This window comes from Pectinophora gossypiella, chromosome 17 (assembly GCF_024362695.1).
Source record: "Pectinophora gossypiella chromosome 17, ilPecGoss1.1, whole genome shotgun sequence".
NCBI lineage: Eukaryota > Metazoa > Arthropoda > Insecta > Lepidoptera > Gelechiidae > Pectinophora > Pectinophora gossypiella.
Window position 1 is genome coordinate 8102995 of NC_065420.1, and position 17644 is coordinate 8120638.

The 17644-nt window shown below is 36.2% G+C and overlaps 1 protein-coding gene and 1 long non-coding RNA gene across 2 annotated transcripts; one reads left to right on the forward strand and one right to left on the reverse strand.

Moving 5' to 3' along the window:
* Positions 1–304: 304 nt before the first annotated feature.
* Positions 305–1979, forward strand: LOC126374280 (uncharacterized). Its single transcript, XR_007567425.1, has 3 exons — positions 305–733; positions 1366–1405; positions 1574–1979. It is a non-coding gene; the product is annotated as an uncharacterized LOC126374280 (long non-coding RNA).
* Positions 1980–13100: 11121 nt separating this feature from the next.
* On the reverse strand, positions 13101–17317 carry LOC126374272 (uncharacterized). The gene is made up of 3 exons (XM_050020791.1): positions 16257–17317; positions 15786–15922; positions 13101–14326 (listed from the first exon to the last, which is right to left on the reverse strand). Exons 1-3 carry the CDS (start codon positions 17069–17071, stop codon positions 14151–14153), a joined length of 1128 nt encoding a protein of 375 aa, XP_049876748.1. The 5' UTR covers positions 17072–17317; the 3' UTR covers positions 13101–14150.
* Between the last annotated feature and the right edge of the window lie 327 nt (positions 17318–17644).

Sequence of the window (17644 nt, forward strand, 5' to 3'; positions counted from 1 at the left end):
TTAAGATATTTTAGAAAATGTAACAATGTTATATATTATTGCTCGTGACTGTACACATCATCTAAGTTTATTTTAAGTTATATCTGTTATTTTCTTATTCGCCGAAAAGGAAAGAGACGGGTATTCGACAGACATAAAACTTGTGGAACACGCGTCAATTTTATGCGGAAATTTAAAAAAACCCTCCCAAATTTTTATATTCGCCAATAACCCGACAGAATTAAGTTGACATCACACGTCATCATTAACCTAACCTTAATTGGATCGGTATCTCAGAACAATAACTAAAGCATAGAAGGAAGGCTAAAATAAGAATTCAGAAACTATAAACCGGCTCTCTTCTAGCTTACGACACAAACTATGAGTGAGAAAAGGACAAATGATTCGCTCTTTGCTTCATTTTTTCCGAGGTTGTCACAACATGAAATGTCATTTGGACCTATTGGACTCATTTTAACTCGGCCAAATACATAGTAACATACATAAGAAGATTTTACTTATATTTACCGAACTATTTGACACGGTCGCGTCAACTGTGTTTACGAGTGTCTTGTGTTCAGATTGTTTTAAGTGATAATTTAACAATATTTTTCCAAATAAATGGAAAGAAACTTTTATTTATATCAAATAATTGAGTGTCTCGACTGTGTGACATTATGTCTTGTGTGGTATGGGGCTGCAGCTCACATTCAGGAAGAAAAGAAAATAGCCAACAACTTCTGTCGTTTCATCGGTAAGTTTTTTGTAATTTTCTAGTGAAATGTGAACTGCTGAACAATTTTAGGAAAGTAATATGTTTTGCTGAATAGATTTGTAGCATAAAATATTTGAGATATCCATTATATTATACGTTTCATCGATGAATACGGAATTGATTTGAGGTTATGTTGATTGTCCATAGTGATGTACTAAAATTATCGATACTTTTAATTTTTAGATTTCCTGTAGACGATAACAAAGAGAAAGAATGGATAATTCGCATTAATAGACGAAATTGGATTCCAAATAAGTACAGCCGTATTTGCTCGAAACATTTTACTGCGGATTCATTTATGTGTGTTCCTAATTCAAAGTGGAGGCGTCTTCGAGACGATGCTATTCCTACATTGAACATTATAGATCAGACAGATGAAATGGTGTTTAAATTTAAATTTCAGCCTAGCCTGCATCATCTCACTGCTGGATAGATAGATAAGATATTTGTATCATGTTATCACAACACGTTTATACTATCTATCATTCAACTACATATTATTATGTACTTAATAAACTTAGTATATACTAAGTCTGTAGTTGTTTTATGTCTAAACAATTATGAGTTGTACACGTTTTATATAAGTAAATTATTATTATCTTTGATTTCAGATATTAAATCCAAAAGTGTCGACTGGATTTACATGAAAAGGTATATCAAATAATTTTCTTTTTTTATATTTTTAACATGATATACATATATAGAGTGTATAATTCAACCAGCTGCACAATGCACTTAAATCAGATATATTTTACTTTTATTTTTATAGATTATTTTGTACATATACTATTTTAACATTATTATTAAACTTTATTTCAGTCAGTTCAAGAAGACGAGATGAAAAATTTAAAAGAAAAGCTGAACAAGTCCCGCCTCAAGATCAAACGACTTAATGAAAAAAAAAAAACAATGTGACAGGGTGTCACAAAGACAGTTTCTAAGCAAATTGACACTGTTTAGAAATTAATAAATTTGTATTTATTGTAAATATAATGTACATAATTAATAACGTGTGAAATAAATACTTGCTAATGAAAATGAACAGATTTACGATCTAATTTATATTTCATTTTACCTCCTGTTCTTATTTACTCCTACTCCAACACTCCAGGTTGATACGAACTGCGCCCAATAAAGAATGTAATGAATGTTATAGATTTGTGTAAGCGACTTAGATAAATCTTGACTAAACCTTCCTTTACAAATACAAATATACTTTATTGCACACAACATACAATACTTACAAGTTTTACACGAAAGATACAGTACACCACCTACCTACATTTTACTTTCCCTTTCTGTTCTCTTATGAATACTTGTATGCCGTATTTTTTTAAGTATAATGCTATATCTAGTAGGTACGAGTATGGTAATCCTAGTATTGAAACAGCTTGTAGCCCTAGTAAAGACCGCCATTTTATGTTTACAGAGTGGCACGTTTTTTCTGTAGGTATTTCCAGTCCATACTCTTTTCTATGTCTATGGCGTGACCCCATCGGGCCTCTTACCGTCTGTGCGGCTTAGACCCGGCGGCGGCGGTTCCAATTTGCACGGCACGTCGATCGACACCAGTGCACGGCGGATGACATCATAAATAAATTCGAATATTACAAAATACTTACCGATGAAACGATAACAGTTGGCTATTTTCTTTCCTTCCTGAATGTGAGCTGCAGCTCCAAACTAATATAAACCAGACAATATAATCCAAAAATGGTTAGATACTTACCTATCAGAGACAGAGTCTCCTTTCATCAAGAAGAAGATAATTGCATCCTACAAAAAGAAATCTTGTAAAAAAAATTTATCGACATTAATTGTAAGTAAATTTAATTTTATCGACATATTACTAAAGTGAAACCCAACACTAGGCAATGAAAAACTTGTGACAACCTACGAAATTACGAAACAATTTTTGTATATGCGTCTTTGTCTAACATTACGCCGGTTCCGTAAGATAAAGTAGAGCAGAATTATAGAGTTCTGTTGCTATTTTAGCCTTCCTTCTATGCTTTAGTTATTGTTCTGAGATCGGTATCCTCTTCGGGTAGGAAAATCAGAAACCAAATCAAAAACCAAATCTGTCATTACATTCAGGGTAAGATGTCGGCGATTACTTACCTGGTAAGACGAAGCCGATTCAGATTGGAGCAAATCGAACATAGATTTGATTCTGTCGTACCGCGTAAGCAGCCAAGATGGCGACCCCCGATTCGTGACGTCACATGAAGTTCGGCAAGTCCATTGAACGACAAGTTAGGTAAGCCAGCGTAAATCATTATTATTTTTCGGCGATACGGCTCACCACCTATCACGAACAGAAAGCTCGGTGAGGTGTGGGTACTTAGGTCATCTTGTGATAGGTGTACCTCTGACCCTGTGCCCTACATATATATAATTTTAAGTCCTTCGAGTAGCTCGATAGAAAAAAGGGGCAACATAGAAAAAAAGGCGGATTTATTTTGTGGCACGATATTTATTTTGTGGCCCAAAAAAAACTATTGTAGTACAAAAATGATTATGGTTGACTTGGTCATAAACAGACCCCAATTGTAATATAGTCGTGAGTTTAAGTATTTATGTAGGTAAGCGGACCCGGGAATAAAAATTGTAAACGCTAAGCATCTGCTGATATAGCTACTTAGTTCAGCATCGACCAACGAACATAATTATTTCGTAGGAATGTACTGAGTAGATACATCTTATCACGCTAGGAAGTAGGTACCTATTGGCCACTACTAGCATCCACGGAAAGTACGAAGCTGCTGATAACCCCAGGTTGTCTCGGGTTCGATGGCTCTTGTAATTATAAACCAGTAATAACAATATGACGAATAATGTAAATTGCTCCTTATCAATATTGTTTGAGGTCGTTAAGCATACCTACTACATTTGGATTAGATATTTCGTTAAAATATTACGTTGGTGTTTTTTTCTTTAAATTATGAGGCATCTAATATAATTCCTCAAGCTTTTATTGATACAATTGTGAGTGAAATTGAAGATTACTATAATTTATGTAATCTGCAAAGCTTGAGGCGGTTATATCTATCTATTTACCTATCAAACGCTTCGTTATAAAGTAGGTACCTAAATTACTTACTATGAACGTGTGGTGATTGCTTGTTCATCACTAGTTTAAGAGCCACGCTTTTGTCAATGTTACATTATCCATGCTACATTTTAGGGAAGAATAGGGCAGTGGTTTCAATCTTGCTTTCCGCCCGCAGTACTCTGTCTGACGCCTGTGTGATGGCACCCAGAGTAGTATATTTCAAAGCCGTACTAGGACTCCTGTCCTCCGCCTCTGAATAGTATTGTCAGTTAATGCTGCCATCTGTCAGGTTCCAGGTTACAGTCCTTGTGACTCGCCTCTTCCGTCCTGGTTGCCTGTTACCAACGGAAAATTGTACTTTCGAAGTGCTATTGTTTTCTCCACTAAATACTTAAGTATATAGAATTAGTTCAGTAAATAATCTTTAAACGTAAAGCTTTACTTATAATAATAAAACATAACTAATTGACAATTAAAGAAGCAATATATTGAACATTCTTTGTTAACTAGTCAGGTTTTGTATGAAATATCATTACTTGACACAAATAAACACTTTTGTGTGTTCTATTCAGGATATGTAGTAGTATAGTAAATAAGGAAAAGAAAGGAACGATAATAGTCACGATAAACATTTCCGGTTATAGGTTAAGTGTGAAATATTGGGCAATATAGTGTGAGAGAAAAATTATAATCATAATGAGTAAAGGCATCTAAGTCTAGCTGCGATTACGCACTGTCGCTCAACCGGTAAAAATATTCATGTGTTAGGATAAGAGGACGACAACCTCCACATCGGCAAAGACACATGCTCTACGGACACTGAGGTATATGATGTAAAATCTCCCTCACACGCTAAAGGTTCTTAAGTGACAAAAGTGCATTTCGAAAAAAGAGCAAAAAAACCTTACTACTCTTGTGAAATGTAGGATTGGTGGGATGCCCGTATATATACATTGCACAGACACTACACACATCTTATTTGCGTAACAGAAGTCTAATGTAGCGAATTGTCGCCTTTTAGCTTATGCTGTCAAAATTATTAAACTATACCTATACCTATCTGAAACTAATAAAGATAGAACTATACCGATCAGATGGGTCGACGACTTTACTGAATCTGATGGTATCATTAGTTCAACAATTGCCAAATGTCACTTTGTCAAACGGTTACGCACAAATCACGAATACGACACCCAGTTGCCCGATCGGTACAACAAATACAAATATATTCTATTGTACCAAATAAAAGAGACTTAACTAGGTACATGGCAAACGGCGGCCTTATTGCTTAATGCGATTTCCTCCAGACAACCATAAGACGAGGAAATATGTAAAAATTCAAAGTTTGCGGGTGAAAACTAAGTACAACTTACCAACCTCGTGAAAGAACAGGAAATTTTCGCGGCATAGGCTTCAATTATGTTAGTTGATAAGTACCTATTACAATTAGAATATGTGTCCTCTGACGCAAATTATCACTCAATGATAAAAGCGTGTAGGAGAAAAACGAGTAGGTAAGCAACCACAAACCGTTATTAATTTCATACATTGCGATGTTAGTGTGTATCTGACAGTTTTAAAATAAATACGATAATTGCTTATTATTACTCAGCAAACCGTACGACATAATGGGGACATTAAACGCCTAATATAAACAATATTATCACCAGAAGAACGATGCTAAACTATCTAGCAGGACAAATGATGGCCTCTTTCAAGATTCTCGTGTACTTAAGATATGACAGCTTAAAGGTCATTGGTACGTACCCTAATTTAGGGAACAAGAGATTAGACGGACGTTACAAAAAATAAACTTAAGTATATTTGTAACACCAAACTATTATTGCTAGAATAACTTACTTTCGAAACTCATACTTAGTAGAAGTACGGCGCGCAGGTAAGGTACCTACTTAGACTTTTTTCGAGCCTACGCTACCTTGCGCAATCTGCAAAAACATAAGTAGGTACAAAATAGATTTCACGAACCCTTTCACTAGTTCGGCATTAACGACCTAGTGGTTTAGTGGTTAGCGTTGGCCTCTCGATATGGAGGTCTCGGATTCGATTTCCAGCGACATATCACAAAAATAACTTTGTGTTCCCCAATTTTATTCGGACATTGCAGGCTAATCACTCGATCGTCTGAAAGTAGATTCGTGCTACGGAGGTCACATTTGGTGCCGGCTACTATTTACTTAAGTATGTAGGTAATTAGTCGTTACATATACTTAGCTATGTCAGTAGTCCTCACGGTTCAATTGTAAACCTGTCATAAGGGTTGATCAGGTTGGGCAATTACCTCACAATCCACTCGAAGAACCAGTTCACCACAATGACAAAATAATGTCCCTTGTTAGCTACATAGGTCGAGTTAGACATGGCATCGATAAGATCGGAGCTCGTATTACCCGAAAACCTTAAGACCAGAGTGAACAGCAACATCTTCTGGCCAGCTACAGCATAAGCCTCGTTACTTGTGCTTAGGCTAGACTGTAAGCAAGAGTGAACCCATCAATTATAAAAATGAAGAAGGTCCTCCAAGTTGGCAATAAACTGCTAAACCGAACAGAAAATATTAAGATTAAAATACATAATAACGGGTTCTTACTGCGTTTAAATCAGGGATATGAGACTCCCGATATTTCGACACTGTTGCAATGCCTCATCAGTCATCCCGTGATCATGGCACTTGCAACACTGTCGAAATATCGAGAGTCTCATATCCCTGATTAAAACGCGGTAAGAACCTGTTATTATGTGTTTTAATTATGATAATAACCGCGTAAACTTAAAACAATGTATATGATTAAGATTTACTCCTGTGCAATAAGGTATATTCACAGATAGTTATTCTGTATGTTTATGTCCTTTATATATGTTGTTGTGCAATAAAGTATTATTGATTGATTGATTGTATATTATTTGATTTGATTTGAAAAGAGAAGAGAGATAGTAATGAAAGAAAGCATTGACGTATATGTTGGTTAACCTCATTGGAAGCTATCCTCTTTAACACGTTGTTTACAGTTCTTTACTATGTTTGGACACATATTTTGTGTATAAACGGATGTAACCGTTCTGTCGGCACAAGTATCGATCAGTACCTAAATACATAGTGTCAAAAACGGCTATAGCATCGGTGACGTTTTACACAGAAACAACTTGTGTTATTAGACAATAGTGCTAATTCCTGTTAATACCATCTAATTTTATTTTAAGTTATATCTGTCAATGGCCCCGATTCCTGGAGACACCGCCTAATTTTATTTTAAGTTATATCCGTCATTTTCATATCCGTCGAAAAGGAAAGGGACGGATGATTCACAGCTCTTAATTTTAGGAAGAATGAGTAAATGAATGTGTCGGGTTATTGACTGATGTAAAATTTTTAGACGGTTGGTTTAGATTTGTGCTTAAAATTGACGTGTGTTCCATAAATTTTATGCTTGTCAATTACCCGTCCCTTTCCTTTTCGGCGGATAAGAAAATGACAGATATATCTTAAAATAAAATTAGATGCTATTTACAGGAATTAGCACCATTTTCATGTGTCTACACTCAGCGGGATCCCCTGTCTGGGAGACATAAGAGTGATGCAGAGAATTAGATCTGGATTTGTTCTACTGAATTATGCTGAAAACAGAATTTGTTCCGTTAAAAAAACGGAAATATAAAGTTTTCTAACCGACCTCCAGCCCGCGGGATATTTACCAAAGTTAAGTCTGATGAAGTATAAATTGGTATTGTATTTATTCTGTTCAACAAAACAAAAAAAAAAATACTTCTGACATCCTTACTTCAGCTACAATCAAGCTGCAATGAAACCTCCAGTCAGCGGACTTTTTCTCTCAATGACATTCTTTTGTAACTTTTACACTAAAATAATAAAAATTAACCTATTTACGACTATAATTTCACTTAAATTACCTATTCGTACATCTAGTGCTTAAATTAAAAAGTATAGAATTTGAAAGATATTATGTGGGTAGAATATAAAAAAAACTATGTATCAGGTACAAATTGAAGCTGTGAGAGAAAAAGTCCGCTGACTGGAGGTTTCATTGCAGCTTGATTGTAGCTGAAGTAAGGATGTCAGAAGTATTTTTTTATTTTGTTGAATAGAATAAATACAGATCTAAAAGTTAATACCAATTTATACTTCATCAGACTTAACTTTGGTAAATATCCCGCTGGCTGGAGGTCGGTTAGAAAACTTTGTATTTCCGTTTTTTTAACGGAATAAATTCTGTTTTCAGCATAATTCAATAGAACAAATCCAGATCTAATTCTCTGCATCACTCTTATATCTCCCAGACAGGGGATCCCGCTGAGTGTAGACACATGTCATTTTCTTATCCGCCGAAATGGAAAGGGACGGATAATCGACAAGAATAAAATTTATGGAACACACGTCAATTATAAGCACAAATCTAAAACAGCCGTCTAAAAATTTTACATTGGTCAATAACCCGACAGAATTAAGTTGACAGCACACGTCAAACGGTTTGCATACCAGCGAGATACCTTTTTGATTCGCCCGGATTATTCATTCATTTACTCATTCTTCCTAAAACTAAGAGCTGTCGATCATCCGTCCCTTTCCATTTCGGCGGATAAGAAAATGACAGGTATAACTTAAAGTAAAATTAGGAGGTGTCTGCAGGAATCGGGGCCAGTGTTAACCGTTCAGTCGTTACAGCAAAATATAATACAACGTGCATAACAGTTCTGTCAGATTTAGTACGTTAAGTACGACGGTTATGACCTTTCTGTCCATAAACGTGTTAACCTCTTTGTCTGTTTCGATAAGCTGGGCTAGTAAACAATATATAGGCAAAGAAAAATAACCTTCTTAACCACTAGGTAAAGGAAGCAGGTGTATCGACCGTGGGTAATCGAAACAATATTTTTGAAATTTATCTATCTGAAAGTTTTATGTAAACTGACGTTAAACTTAGGGTCATATCTCACTAGGACACCATGGTGGCCCATCACAGTCGCCCCACTAACGAAATATGCTGTTATTGTATTTATATTGTATTGTATGTGTATTGTATACTTTAGATAACGAATATATAAACTGCCTATATACGTCCCACTGCTGGGCACAGGCCTCCCCCCAATCAACCGGAGGGGTGTTTAACTTTCGATAGGGTGCTGGTTAAAATAAGACAAAAGCCCGAAGTTTAGAGAATCGCGTGTAATGAAAAAGAAAAAGGAGAGTGTTACAGTATTGCCATACTTAAATAATAATTAAAAAACTAAAATGTTGGGGATGCTAACAAGGGGGTATGGAGCATACTCCACCACGCTGCTCCACTGCGGGTTGGTGGAGATAACGAATACTTAAAGAAATAAATAAATGTTGTTTTAAGTTTACGCGGTTATTATCATAATTAAAGCACATAATAACGGGTTCTTACCGAGTTTAAATGGGGATATGAGACTCCCTGAGTCTCAGTATTATGTCTCCCGTTATTATGTGCTTTAAATAAATGTTGTTTGTGATTAAAATATTTGGGCTTGACAAGCCAACTTATGTCAATCCCATACATATTTATCACTGTCGCTGTCGATTGTATTAATCGATTGCTACTTGACTAAACAACTTGGAGTCTTGTTGATTGCGGCGCCAAGGTGTTCTAGTGAGATAGGGCCCTTATTGTTGCAAAAATGCGATTTTGTCTATAATATTCGTATCAACAGTGGCTGCAAGTTGTCTTTGATTACTTGTGGCTCTGCCCACCCCATTAGGGATTACGGGCGTGAGTTTATGTATGTATGTATGTCTATAATATAAAATGTACCTCGACACGACGAGGAGGGCACGTTAAGCCGTTGGTCCCGGCTATTAGCCGTAAAAACACCCCCACCAACCCGCAGTGGAGCAGCGTGGTAGAGTATGCTCCCTCTCCGGTTGATTGAGAGGAGGCCTGTGCCCAGCAGTGGGACGTATATAGGCTATTTATTTATGTTATGTTATAAAATGTACTTAAGGCTTCCAGAGCTCGTAGCGCCACGAACGAGGTGTCTCCAGAAAGGGGGCGAGAAGAACATTCGAATGGTGTAACAAAATGGGGACACGCCCATACAAAAAGTGTTGGGAATTATGAAAAAATTAAATCTGACCCAATTTGTATGAAATAAAAATATTTAAAAAATGCAACTATTGTCCAGGGAGTCCTGGAATTTCACTGAAACCGATCAAATGGGATAGCAACGACACACTGTAACCTAGTAAGTAGTTAAGTAAAAGTGTCAGAAAACACCAAAAATTATGAACTTACTATGAAAAAATATTACTTAAGTAAATTTAAATTTATCTGAAAAGTCTCTGTAATAACGCAGGAAGCGGCGGGATTATTAGAACAATTATTATTTAAACGATTATAACGAAAGTTTGAAAAAAAAATACGGAAAATATCGCGAATTTTCCGTGGTTACTTATTAAATAGGTATTTACCTACACCAACATTTAAATTAGCAGCACGAAACTACTTAGATTCCTACTTACTGAGGTACCTACTTAGGTACCATAAGCATCTTATCAAAAATCTATTGTCAATTAATATTATATTATCATACACCTAGGTTTATTCCTCATGACTGTGCATTTTATTCACTTCACACATGATTTTCAACTCATGCGAATAAATACTATTTCATACTATAAATAGCCAAGCTTACCTAAAGGTTAAAATCCAAAAATTTACACTTCGATATCTTCGTACACTAATTATTATTATAAAGGCGTAATAATCTTCATGCTCGAGGTATAATCGCTGTGTTTAACGTAGACATAACACGATCGACGATTGGTGTATCACATTTATAGTAATTTCACTTCTCTGCTCAAATAAAGGCGACAGACACGTATTTACTGACTGAACGTAACACATAACATAAGCTCAAGACATCCCAAATCAGGGTAGTCAGAGGTACATCAGACACCTCGCCGAGTTTTCTGTTAGACCAACGTGATGGTGAGCCGTATCGCCGTCTATAATGGTCGAGCCCACTGTGTTAGTGAAAACTGCACTTGGGTCATTCTTCTTTTTTATCGACAATAAAAATACATTTTCTCGATATATCGGATTTAACACCTTTAAAATTATAACGACAATAAGTATTTTAAAACATCATATAAAAATGTGTCTATAGAGGACTATTTAGAGTTTCTCTTTATTTTGTTAACATACTTTTCTTTGCAGGGGCATTCAAAAAAAATTGTGACAGAGTGGCCCTTTTCATCGGAGACAGCATTTTGATTTACCACTCTGTCACAGAATTTTGTGAAAAACAATCAAGCTAAGTTAATCACTAATCAAGGGACCGATTAGTATTTTGCTAGTATTTTGAGTATAATAAGATTACCTATATTTTTGGACAATGGAAAGATTAAACAAAATTCTAAAACATATAACCTATCAGAACTAAGTACAGATCATTGTCGATAAAAAAGAAAAACGACCCACTTAAGATAAATTAATAACTCATTGGTGCAACTCCGGTACCGACCCTCCCCATTTGAGAAGAAAGCTGGAGTACCTGAAGGATTATTATATCCAACGTTCATTCTCTTAGTTGTTTTTTTTATACCTTATAAAACGTAACATGATTAGAGTGACATATCTCTCACCCCTTTCGTACTACGATGTACTAAACAGTATGTGCGAAAGAGACATACTTATCTCTCGTCTCTTTCGCACTAAGCGATGTACTTTCTCGCAGTCCTGATGACATTTTAATCATATTTATTACGTTTTACTGGGTTTGACGAGGAAGTTTTTGTCTTTGCTACCCGTCCATCTGTGCATTCCTGGTATTTCTTGGGGGGTTAATAAGGCCACATCGAAGCAATTCATCTAAAATTGCAATATTGCAATTTGTCATTCGCGCATATAAAAGTATGCAAACAAATGTCAAATATTGCTGTTTTTAGATGAATTGTTTTGATGTGGCCTTTTTAATCCCCTGGGTATTATTAATTACTGTGGCGAGCTACGACGAAAAAGTCCGGGATTATCCCAAATTTCCCGGACACGTGGTAACCCTAACAAGCAATCAAGACCTTTGAAAACCTCACAATACATGGCCGCGCCCTGATGTTTGTAATTTTAAGATTTTTCATGACTCATATTAATATCACTGGCTAATTTCCGACTCTGGCTTCTGATTCATTTGATATGAAAATTGTTTGATGACTAAACCTTCACATCGAATTGTTTTAAAACAAATGTAGGTACAGGACGTTGCAAAACTTTGAACAGCTGATGAAGCCACGATGGTATATCTACCAAGTATAACGAATCCTTATGTTCTGATTATTGTTTTTCAGATTCTACCTCTTGGTCTCCTATGCTCCTGCATTCAAAGAAAAATAATTCAACATGTGAAAACCTGCTCCTGTTAACTCGACCATTATAGACGGCGATACGGCTCACCAGAAACCTTGTTGAAGCGTGGGTACTTTAGTTCATCTTGCGATGGATATAGGTACTATATCTAAGTGTCAAAAGTCCATTCAGATTAGAAATATAGTCGTGAATTTATGTTGTATGCAGGTTTTAAACTACGCGCAAAAGATAATCTTTAAACTTATTCCTGATTCTGTTTCGGTAGTCTCAGCTACTATTTATCATCCCCCTAGCATTATCCTGTTTTTCACAGGGTCAGCTTACCTAACATGAAGATTTGTCAGGTCCAGCTTTTTACAGAAGCGACTGCCTGTCTGGCCTTCCAACCCGCGATGGGAAAACCGGCCTAATACAGGTTAGGTAAGTCACATGTATACCTCCGAAAATGAATTTCTCGAGAATGTAGGTTTCATTACGATGTTTTCCTTTACCGCTGAGCACGTGATAATCATTTTCAAATTCGACAATCATTGGTTTAGGCCTGTGCTGGATTCGAACCTGCGACCTCAAAGTGAGAGGCAAGCGGCCTTCTAACTAGGCTACCACGGCGAAGCTACTATTTACTTAAAAGAAAATTAAATCGAAAAAATCTGATCCGGACGGGACTTGAACCCGCTTGTCAAGCCGGTCTGAGCGTATTAACCATTACACCACCAGGTCCTTCTCTTGTCCATGCGAAATTTTCGATTTATCTTCTCATTACTTAATGACGCCGCTATTTGCTTTAACAATAAAGGCATGACTTGGTGACGACGGTCATTGACTTCACAATCTATACGACAGAAGATCCCATTTGTTAGTCGTCCACAGTCCGCAACCACAGACTTGTTAATTATGAGTATGAGTTTTAAAGACATCAATAAAATATCGAGTATATAATTTAAAAACCCTATATTTGTACATCTATACAGTCTAATAAATACAATATTTACAATAGTACTTATGATTTGCCTATTTGACAGTTGTAATAATATGAAATATGTCGATAATTATACAATAGGTTTTTTATTAAGATAATTTTTACAAAATAATGCAATTTTATCTGTGCATTACAAGACCCAAAACGCGGGCGGCCATGATTAAGCTTTGTGTGAGGTTACACAAACACTATCTTTCAGGTTTCAAGTCACTTGAAGTGACGCATAGTTTGCCAGCATCTTTGTTTATTAAAATGTGACGTCACCGGGCAAATTTCACGTGAGCAACCGTTTTCGCGCGAAATTGGAAATTAAAGAAGAAAAAAATGTTTATTTCTATTATATATAAACCTTTTTCGAGAAAATAAAATATTTTAAGAGGCATAAAATAAGCGTTTGTAATTTTTAAAATACTTAAATATCTGACAACTGTCAAGTAGGCAACTATAAGGCCAGTCAGAGTTTGATGCGGGTATCTGAGCTCGCTGTGATGTGTACAGATTATGAGCAATATAATGTACCCACTTTAGGACTCTGTCGCACTAACATATTTGACATTTAGTGAGACTTATCTTACTTTGTCAAAAAAGTTAATGTGACATGGTATCAAAGTGTATACATATTAATTAATGCTCGTGACCGTACACAGTAAAGTGATTTTGTATGAAGAATGCGACTCGCTATAAAGCGTTCTTACAGTTCTCTTTTGGCGATAATAAACACACAGGCGTCGCATTTTATAAATCTTCGTCATTTCTAATTATCACTTTGTTCACGGGAATCCATACTGACTAGAAGAACGATATTAAGCTCCGCTCCACACTCATTTTACAGTCAATCAGATCATTTCCCCTGGGGTCATGATGTAAATTAGATCTTGATCCAAATTGCGAATCATGGATCGTCAACACTACTGATAACTTTAGATTTTTTATATCAGTACGCATGTACCGGCGTCAAACAGCTGCTTACCTAACATAAGTAGCATAATTAATACATATACAACTTCAGAATTTGAGTTTAAAGTTCTTAGAACTGGGTTTGACTGTGGTCGTTTTGTCACTCTGTTTGCCGTCGATGAGCATTTTGATGTATCTCCCTTGCTGGTCGGACGGAAGAGCTATGCCCAGGACCTCACAGTTTCGGATGATCTCGGTGCAACCGCGGACGTCTCGCTTTCTCACTGGAAGGAAGAGAAATAATAATATATTAGACACGCTTATCACCAACGCTTGCAGAGGCGGAGATGGGAGCCATCGGTTCGGCACCGCAGGACAGAAGGGGCAAGTCACAGGGACTGTAACCTGGAACCTGACAGAGGGCAGCAGTAACTGTCAGTACTATTCAGAGGCGGAGAACAGGAGTCCTAGTATGGCTTTGTAATAGACTACTCTGCGCGCCATCGCACTTGCGTCAGATAAGAGTACTGCGGGGCGGATGGCAAGAGGGAAACCACTGCCCTATTTTTCCCTAAAAAATAGCATGGAAATGCCGCACCGACAAGAGCGTGGCTCTTAAATTGATGATGATATTATAGAGGTATGTTTCTTTTTGATACAGATCAAGATGCAAAATATTATTTTTTACTGTTTGCTTATATCTCGCAAAATAATAACATAAGTCACAAGACTATCCTTATCACATTGATAGGTTCAAAAAGGAGGTCGTAAATAGTAGTGCGTGATGCCATTAGGTCAATTGATTAATGTAATTGGTTAATGTACTAAACTAGCTGCCAGCTAGTTTGTAGATCAATATTATTATCAACAATATTATCGCATGTCAATAAGGTAATACGTAGGTAGGTAAGTTGTTTGAATCGCTAGATTCGGTTCCACCTTCCTCATGCGTACTGCTAAAGAATGGAATTCTCTTCCTGCGCCATTGTTCCTACATATAATTTGGGGATTTTCAAGGCAAGAATGAATAGGCACTATTTGAGTTCGCGCGCTCCACCTTAGACCACATTGCTGTTTAAGACAATGCTGGTTCGTCGTCAAACGCACTCAAATCTTTTGATAAAAAAATAAAATATAACATACATACATACATAAACTCACGCCTATTTCCCACTGGGGTAAGCAGAGACTATAGAATTCCATTTGCATCGATCCTGACACACTTTTCTTGCTTCCTCTACATTCATCAATCGCTTCATACACGCACGCCAGTTCAGAGTAGATCGTACTAAAACTTTTCTATTGGAGATCCATTTTAATATGAAAAATAAAATAAATATCCAAATAATTTACTCTTGTGTCACACCTAGGCAAAAATCGAATTCTTCATGTGTGTCGCCTTACCGTAATTTGCGTTAGTGCGAGCGAGATAGAAAGTCTCCACGCGTTCCATTACATCTTAACAGCTTAAATAGACAAAAATGGCTCTCATGAGAGGGGGTGAGGTAATTCAAGTTCGCTCCAAGTTCGTATAGGTGGGGTGAGGGGAGATTGTCCCTTCTATATGTAGTATTATTGTTAGATAACTGGTGCATTGTATGGTTTAATAACAGATGGGATAGTCCAACAATATAGAGCACATAATGCTTTCACCATTCATTTCTAAACTTACTATTTTTCATTATTTTATTATTGAGGATATTTAACTCCAGTAAGAGTTCCAGTAGACAAGTTTAAACTTACATTTATAACCAAACAAGACTTGGAGGACTTTAGCATACTCTGTCAACATGTCATATTTGAGCAGAGACTGCAACAGACGCACCACCGCATCCTCGTTGTACTCCTGACGCAGAATGCTGATGCTAAACGCTGTTGCCCTGGAATTTACAATAAAATAAAATCTTTATTTAATATAAACCAACGGTTACTAGCCCAAACACCTGCACCTCACATAGAATTATGCTCCATACCCCCTCCAGTTCAATGAGGGAGGCCTGTGCCCAGCAATGGGGCATATATCGGCTGTTTATCTTATGTATAAAATTTAATAGAAACAGTAGTAAGACAAAGTCACATTGAATTCCACCAGATAGGTGTATTTCTTATTTTTATTCCAATGAAAGACAGATTATCAAATTATAACAGATATACAAAATCAATTTAGTCAATCTTTTTGGTAATATAAATAATTTATGAATTCAAAATACTCACTTGTCTTTCACAATATCTTGAAGTGTTGTTGAAGTTTCTAGCAGTTCATTTGCAAGCATCTGGTCAGAGAACCAAGAGCTGGACCAACAAAGATGCCAGAAACAAACCAGAGGGTAATGGTCTCCCATCTCTTCACTGAACATTGTAACATATTTCTTAAATATCACTAGAGATGCTTCCGATCTATTCAGCACTGAATCTTGTATAAGTTCTCTGAATATAACTCTATAAAAACTCCTTAAACCTTCATTCTTTTTATAGCAGCTTGTTAATATTGAAAGTCCTTTGTCTGAATTACCCTTCATGCATTGAGACTTCGCCAAATAATGCATGAATTCTCCATTACGTTTATAAACACACGGATCTACTTTTACGCAATATTTCTGGAGAATCTCCACTATGTCAGGTTTTCCAGCTACACTGTAGTGTCGGAATACTTTTTTAAGAGTAATATCACTTATGTTCTTATGTGCTTCAGTGCATTCTAATATAAACTCTGTCAACTTTTTGTCTTTGTTTTTAGACACAAGTACTAATACTATGGCATCCAATTCTTCAACAGTCATCTTGGTAACATCTTTAGGTGGGTTTTCTGTATCCATAAAGTATCTTATTGATAAACTGTTGATGTCAAAGGAACTTTTTACCTTGATTCGATGTCGCTGTAATAGTTCTATTGTAAAGGCATCCATTGCGTCAACTGTCGTTGTATAATAACTCGAAGGCCTTAAGATTGGCGCTATTCTCTGTGCACTGTATAAAAAACGAAGGTAAAAGAGAGGGTTTTTCGTGAAATTCACTGCCAGCTTATTCATTTTGGCTATTTGGTGGCTATTTTCGTTGCTTGAGATAATAGGTTACGTACGATCACCTTTTTATAATCATTCTACTTATTTACTTACTAGTCGCTGCACAAAATGCGCAGTTGGACTAGATCTTTGTTTTGCAGGAGGTTTATTGAACCTGTTTATAAGAAATTCACTGTATTCCTGTACATCATCCAAGGAAAACAAGGAAGCTTATCTTCGTTTTGTCCAAAGACCTGGTTTTGTCCGACAAAACCAACAAAATTTGTCGTATAGTGACAGTAAACGTCAAAGTGGCATTACAAATTATATTTGTAAAGTATACTTAATCTGAGCAATGTTATATTATTTTATTATGAAAAATAATAATAAAAATTGTAACGCTGATTCCAAAATAAGTTTATTCTATACAGAAATTGCAGAAACCACAAAATAAATAAAACTTAAACACGTACAAAAAGTCTTAGCTTTCTTTATAAACAAAGTGCGTTACGTTCCATTACAGCTTAAAAAAAAATATTTAAAAAATGCACAAAGATCCCTGTGTGGAGCACGAAATGGAACGTTTGTTGTACACTTGTG